Below are 7,500 nucleotides of genomic sequence, written 5' to 3'. Positions count from 1 at the left end.
GTGACCAATGTGCACCAGGCTACTTCAACTACCCCCTCTGTCAATGTGAGTAACCAGCTATCTCATGTTGTGTGAGCAAGTTGTGTGCCAACATTTTTGACAGCGTCAATTGTAACAGAATCATGTTGTAATAGCATCACATGTTGTGTTGCTTTGTTGTGTTGTTGTTCCTGTAGTGTGCGGTTGCAGTTCTGTTGGTTCAATGCCTGAAGTGTGCGACTCATCCGGTCGCTGTCTGTGCAAAGCAGAATTTGAGGGTCCTTGGTGTGAACGGTGCCGATCTGGATTCCACTCTTACCCCAATTGTCAAGGTATACAGCACGTCAACAAACACACATGCTGGTATGTCAGGACCAAGGGTTTAGACCTAAAATATTGGCCTCAGACATGTACCTGGGACTTTGACCCAGAACTTAGACATCAGACATGGGCAAAGGAATCAGGCCTAGGACACAGGCGTAGGACTTGGAGATAGGATATTGTTTATGGACAATGATGACAATGATGTTGTAGTTACAATCATAACATGGACCAAGCACTAACATTGAGGAAGTGAACCAGGGCATGGACCTGGAAAATTGTGCAACCAAATACCACTTGCATAGTATATATACTACATGTCAACATATCAAGACCTGTCATAGTTTTAGTTTGTTACATCCCATGGATATACAATATGGACTCAGCATGCATGCAGGAAATAAACACAAGAAATCAACTTAAGATGGATATGGACCTACACTACATTAACAAGGAACATAGACTTACACCGGTGTTAAGGTCTTGGACCTAGCACATGGGCCACAACAATGATGCCTGGATCTTGTGAGCTTCAGTTTGTTGAGACGTTGAAATGATGTGTTCTGTCGTTTACAGTGTGCACATGTGATCGTCTCACCTCATACGATACCAACTGCACAGCATCAGGTCAGTGCCACTGCCGACCTAACTACAGCGGCGCCTCCTGTGACCAGTGTGCGCCTGGTTACTATGGCTACCCCAGCTGCACACGTGAGTGCTTGGCAATCGTTCATCTATCTTTACCACTTAGGGTCAAGGGTATTTATTTGTTTATTAATTTGATAAACTTTCCCTTTGTGTGGATGTGTCCATGTTTGTCAGCGTGCCAGTGTTCCACAGAAGGTTCTCGCTACAGCAGCTGTGATCAGGTTACCGGTCAGTGTGTGTGTCTGCACAATGTGCAAGGCCTGCGCTGTGACAGCTGTGCTCGCGACACCTATGGCTTCCCAAACTGTCAAGGTAAACACACACGCACACAAATAAACACAAGGCCCATGGTGCTGTTCTGTCATAGTGGGGACATTTACATATTGCATTTCCAAGCCCATTTTCTAACTTTAACATTAACCATCAAAACAGATTCGCCTAACCCTTACCGAAATCGCAACAAAAATCCAATTCAAACCTACAGTATACTTTAAAAGCAAGTCTTGACCCTCAAAAAGAGGTCTGAACTTGTGGGGTCCACAAAAAGATCCCAACAAGTGCAAGAGGTCCACACAAAGACAATATAGCCCGAAATTTGGTCCCCAACATAAGCAAAAATTAAGGGCAAGTGCACACACACACTACTGAGTGAAATTTTGCCGCTCAAGTGACTGAAACGATCCAGGCTAAAATTTTAGTAAATTTTAGCTGTTACAAAACGATCAAAAATCTGTAGTACAATTATAACACACCATTATTCATGATACAAACAAATAAACTAAACGTTTATACATGATGAAATGTACTAACAAACTTGCATGTCGCATAAAAGAAAATCAAAACACAACTCACAAGCGATGCTTCTGCCAACACAAGCAGCAACTAAAAACTAGTGTGTTGTTCAAATTGACGTCGTCACTGCCCCGTGAGCCAGAGATGTCATGTGATTAAATCATCCTACTGTAACATAGCTCGGAAATAAATGAAATTAGATTAATTACTCAAAAACGCCCGAAGAAGGAAGCAAAACAACACAAACTCTTACAGGCCATGACAAGTCCATTATTTCGGGTGCGGCCCATGCGGCCTGGTACCAGTTAATCCACGGACCGGTAACGGATTACAGATCGGCAGTTGGGGACCTCTGTTCTACAGGTTAGCTAAGAGGTGGGCAAACCTTTTGACTCATGGGGAACAAAGGGTTCTAAAATGTAACGAAAGTGCCGCACCACAAGAAAATAGTAATCCACCTCATAAGAGGAAAAAATTAACATGGGATATGTAGGAAACATCCATCCATTTTCTAGAGCCGCTTATCCTCACAAGGTTTGGATGCTTGTGAGGAACAGCTGGCTTCGGGCAGTCGGCGGGGATACCCTGAACTGGTTGCCAGCCAATTGCAGGGAACACAGAGACGAACAGCCATTCACGCACCCAATCACACCTAAGGACACCTAATGGTTTTGACCATTTTCACCGTGACTCCGACCAATAGCAGACCAGTATCTCAGGGAGTTGTAATGCAGACCAATAGCAGACCAGCATCTGAGTGATGTGTTGCAGCGCAGGCAGTTTGACAGGACCAGAAAATCTTGTTTTTTCGTCCCCTCTTTACAGTATTTTTCCCGTTTTACGCAAAATACGACAGTCATGTCCCTCAGGGTTGGCTGTATTTGTGTTGTTTTATCTCCATCTTCAGGCGTTTTAGGTCATTTCTCTTATTTTTTGGTCCCGTCAATCTGTCTGCGCTGCCTGCCTGCTTGTTCTAGTACACGTCCAAGGGCTGAAGGAGACAAGTCGAGCCGTCTCTTTTTTTCCATAATGCAGAGACACTGTCTCGTTGTTGACAACGGAGGCAAAAGGCGGTGCTTGACGAAAGTTCATATGAGAGTGCAAACATGCTAAAACAGATGAATACTATATTGAATGCTTATATATATTGAAGCCTTGCAAATGACACGACGTTAGTTGTTTTGCATTCAAACTAATGTTATTAAAACACAGATACATATGTGGACAATTGGACTATTTTCAGTTGTCCGAGGAGTATATTGAGCCTCCCCCACAAAACAAAACAAAAGCCTACTTGTACACAGAGAAATATGGTAAATAAAAATGCAATATTTTTTCAAGTTTGGAGGGCCGAATTGAAAAGCATAAAGGGCGACCTGTGTCCATACCTGGGCTAGCTCCTTGTCAAACGTCAAAAACAAAAAATCAAAGTACGCCATTTACCAGAAGCTGCTTGATGCAGCCACCTGAATGTCTTGTCACCCGTAATAGATCAAAAACACTCGATAGAATTCTTTTTATTAATAGAATGCTAAAGAGCAAACGCAACAGTTATACATGTTTACCGAGTGATCTTGACATGCTCCAAAAAAACAAACGGAAGAACTTTCAAGTCATTTGTTGACAAAACTTTGCTACACTAACTGTCACTATGTTACTGTGTGCAGACTGCATGCAACCTGGCTATTGATGTTGAATCGTATATATGACCACTCTTCTGGTTATTATTGCAGTTCTAGAATATTATTTAGGGAGCAAAATCTGAGCACATCTTTACTTATAAGTGCAAATTGAACTATAAAAAGCCAGTGCTAAGCTATCCTGACAGTTCTTTCAAAAATTTGAAACTGATACCTTTTCATAGAAAGATGTACAAGTAACTATTGTAAAAGCTGGGTTGAAGTTAAAAGACAAAACCCTGGGCTATGCTTTGGCAAGCACAAGAGCTTGCATTAAGCATGGCCAGCACAGCACCAATGGTCGCTCTTTCCCTTTTATAGGTTAAATGTCTAGTTCACCGGCCACTGAGGAGGTCAAGATATTATTTTCCATTGTTTTACATACTAAGATTTTGGCAATGGGCCAAAAATAGTCTGGTTTGCTTACGCCTGCCTTTTTTGGCATAAGACCTTCTATGGGGAATTTCCAAAACTTGACCACTTCTTTGACCTTGAGCAGTAAATTCTTGATGGTGAGCCGTCACCATCCATGTTCACCAGTTACTCTGCTTAATCCTTCTAGTTCAGTTGTGATGGACTTTTTAAACAAAGTCATTTAACTTAGTCTCATCTATACTGTATATTATAAAAAAAACTCCCAATTGAACAGATGTGTGCAGACTTGTCACCTCTACTATAACAAATTGGACTGCTTGCATATTGAAAATTCGTGTTTGTGCGTGCATGCAGGCTTGCGAGAAAGAGACAGAGAAATGGCACTAGTTAAGCAATAATTTCCTATTCCTCTCAAAGCAGATGTCAACACAATTTTGTTTGATTTTTTTCACAATAATATAAGATGAACTTTATTGTCCCCAGGTAATATGTACCAAACAGCCTCACAAGTCTAAACACTGACTAATTTTGAGCATTTTGTCACTTGCCGACTGAAAATGACATCAACAGTGAGCTCAAGAAACTGCCAATTATGGCTCAGTTTGCAAATTCTTGATGGTGAGCCGTCACCATCCATGTTCACCAGTTACTCTGCTTAATCCTTCTAGTTCAGTTGTGATGGACTTTTTAAACAAAGTCATTTAACTTAGTCTCATCTATACTGTATATTATAAAAAAAACTCCCAATTGAACAGATGTGTGCAGACTTGTCACCTCTACTATAACAAATTGGACTGCTTGCATATTGAAAATTCGTGTTTGTGCGTGCATGCAGGCTTGCGAGAAAGAGACAGAGAAATGGCACTAGTTAAGCAATAATTTCCTATTCCTCTCAAAGCAGATGTCAACACAATTTTGTTTGATTTTTTTCACAATAATATAAGATGAACTTTATTGTCCCCAGGTAATATGTACCAAACAGCCTCACAAGTCTAAACACTGACTAATTTTGAGCATTTTGTCACTTGCCGACTGAAAATGACATCAACAGTGAGCTCAAGAAACTGCCAATTATGGCTCAGTTTGCAAATTTATATTCCAGACACAATTGAACGGGTCTTAGAAAATATGAATCAGATTGGTATGTTTACATTATTTGAGGTGTAAAACACCAATTAAGAAAGTTGTAAAGACTAGTTTTGAGTTGACTTCCCCTTTAAGAAAGACATATTACTCTAGAGCAGTGGTTCTCACCCTTTTATCAGTGATGTACCCATGTGAAATATCTTTTCAGCCGAGTGCCTCTTAACCAGTGTAAAGCGCTTTTTGAATAAAAATAAAATAAAATAAAATAAAAAAATAAATGAATAAAACATGCCATCAGTGTCTGATTTATTCAACTTTGAACCACTTCAAACTTCACTTGTATTGTTCCACAAAAATATAATCAACCTAAAGTGTCGTCTTTTGGATCATTGAAGATATGTTATCAAAAAGAAATAACTTAATTATTAAATGGACAATGTCTAAGATTTGGACTGTTTTTCATTAAAAAAGGAATAAATTAAATGATTATGAATTTTAATAACTTGCAAATAAATGTGTTCTTAATGACCAACAGTATGTTTTAAATAATCGTAGGTCTCGTTATCATTAAATTATATTACATGTGGGGGTGGCACCATGTTTGTTATAGCTACAGACAATGGTAACTGCAGCACCTCCTGCTGTCCGTGATGAAAAATGGTCTAAATCTTACACGTTGTCCCTTTTAATACATATTTTTCAACAAAAAATAATCAATATGAAGTGTCAGACCTGTTCTAAAAAAAAAACAATTAAAAAAAATAAATACATAAATACGACAAAATGGTCACCCCCCCAAAAAAAAAAACAAAAAAACAAAAAACGTGACATTGTACACCTTTCATCTGCACATTGTAGTATTTCAGTAGTTCATGATAAATGATTGCAAAATAATTTATAGAGCCTTATGAATAGAATTTTCTTTACGGTCATTTTTGTGACTGATGGGTTGAAATTGGTTAATGATATTCCTGTGTGCTTACTGACCAGTAGGTTGGTTGATGTTGAATGAGATCATTTTACGGTGATTGCAGTCTCTTTGCCTGGCTGCATGAATTTTGTCTCACTTTCAGGTGAATCTTGCAGTTACTTATTCCCCGCGGACATTCTTGTTGTTAGGTTATCGCAGGTTTGGAGAACCCAAATGCAGAGACAAGGGACAAAGCAGTAGCTCATGAATATGATGATAGATTTAGTGTATTAAAAGTCATGGGTTGCTGTGGTCATGTGTTCCTTAAATCAAAGCTGCTCTAAAAACTAATAACTGAATTTCGCCCCCCCAAAAAATACAATAGAGAGGTAATTTCAAATTTGTTACACGCTTAGTGCACAGTTGTGCTATGTCATTACATGACTGCTGACCATCTTCACCAGCAATGATTGATGTCACTTGGATCACAATAACTTTCTACTGAAAATTCTTTCTTCTGAGCTTGTCCTTTGAGAACAGGTATACATAAAGCCATGAGAATATTGAAGGACCTGTTGATATTGGCTAAGATTAGATCTATTGAAGTGCTATGATACCATGACAGTTGTTAATGTTTTATTAATAATGATGACTCATGAATGAATGTGCATGTCTGTTTCTAGCTGGCACATGTCATCCTGCTGGTTCCATTCATTATGGCGTTCCTCCTCCTGTGGTAAGATTTTAGGGTTTTAGCAGCTTTGCAATGATTTAGTTTTTTTGTGTATTATTTTTCTGAAAGGCCTTAGTGGTGTTCTCAGCATGTCTAACAATGCTCCGATTTTTTTAAGCTCCTGTATTTTTTTCATGAAAATGTATGCATTCCATCATGACCCCAAAAATGGAAACTCCCATTTGGAAATCAAAGCGAAATTATAGCTTTCCACAGTGGTATTTCTACCTCTTCACATCCGCCACGCCCCCACGGTGGCTATGTTTAAAAAGCACCCCAAGTTCCATCTTTTTAATTAGGCCTATGGTCTCTAACTCGTCCCTCCTCCCTCTCACCTTTTCCTTAGTCCCATCTACTTTTTGTAAAGCGACGTTGGGTTTCATTAAAGGTGCTATATAAATTCAAGTTTATTATTATTATTATTATTATTATTATTATTATTACTTCTACTTAAAAACTTAATTCGTTCCAGAAGTCATTTTGTAACGTAAATCTTTTATAAGTAGAGCCACTTTCAATCGCCTAATCCATTCCAAGCACCACCAAATGCTCGTTAAACCTTTAAATGAATATTATTCAATTAGAAAAATGCATAAAAAGTGGTAACAAATACATATTAAAATTAATAATAATAACAGTCAAAATAAATCATGTGAAGAACAATGAAAAATGCTCCTAAAACCTTTAAATTAATCATGTCAATTGTAGCAGTTGACAAAATGAATGCAGTACACTTGCTTGCCTTGAGATGGTGCTGGTTTCTTGATGAGTGCAGAGAGACACCTTTTTAGGACGTATAATTTCTATGTTTTAATTTTATATTTCCATTGATTCAGAAATATTTTGAGCATGTAAGTTTACTTAAGTTTAGCTTGGGGTCAGGTGACGTGCTTCATGTGTGATGTCATTGCTCAAGTGCTAACAACGTGATAACAACGCCAACGTCAGGCATGACAGTCCAAAGTGGTATGTTGAAT

The 7,500-nt window shown here is 38.6% G+C and overlaps 1 protein-coding gene across 1 annotated transcript in view; it reads left to right on the top strand.

The window, feature by feature from the left end:
- Nucleotides 1-7,500, top strand: part of lama5 (laminin, alpha 5) — a 120,372-nt gene that overhangs the window by 29,849 nt on the left and 83,023 nt on the right. Inside the window, exons 13-17 of the mRNA XM_088408703.1 lie at nucleotides 1-45; nucleotides 177-311; nucleotides 877-1,011; nucleotides 1,123-1,260; nucleotides 6,474-6,526. The exon at nucleotides 1-45 is cut by the window's left edge and continues 93 nt beyond it. Of these exons, the coding sequence (XP_088264829.1) occupies nucleotides 1-45; nucleotides 177-311; nucleotides 877-1,011; nucleotides 1,123-1,260; nucleotides 6,474-6,526 (506 nt within the window). The remainder of the gene's footprint in view (nucleotides 46-176; nucleotides 312-876; nucleotides 1,012-1,122; nucleotides 1,261-6,473; nucleotides 6,527-7,500) is intronic.

The sequence above is a fragment of the Hippichthys cyanospilos genome, chromosome 2, assembly GCF_059441005.1.
Source record: "Hippichthys cyanospilos isolate Australia breed blue-spotted pipefish chromosome 2, RoL_Hcya_1.0, whole genome shotgun sequence".
Classification (NCBI taxonomy): Eukaryota; Metazoa; Chordata; class Actinopteri; order Syngnathiformes; family Syngnathidae; genus Hippichthys; species Hippichthys cyanospilos.
The sequence above is the reverse complement of the archived record's forward strand: the minus strand, read 5'-3'. Positions and strand labels throughout refer to the sequence as shown.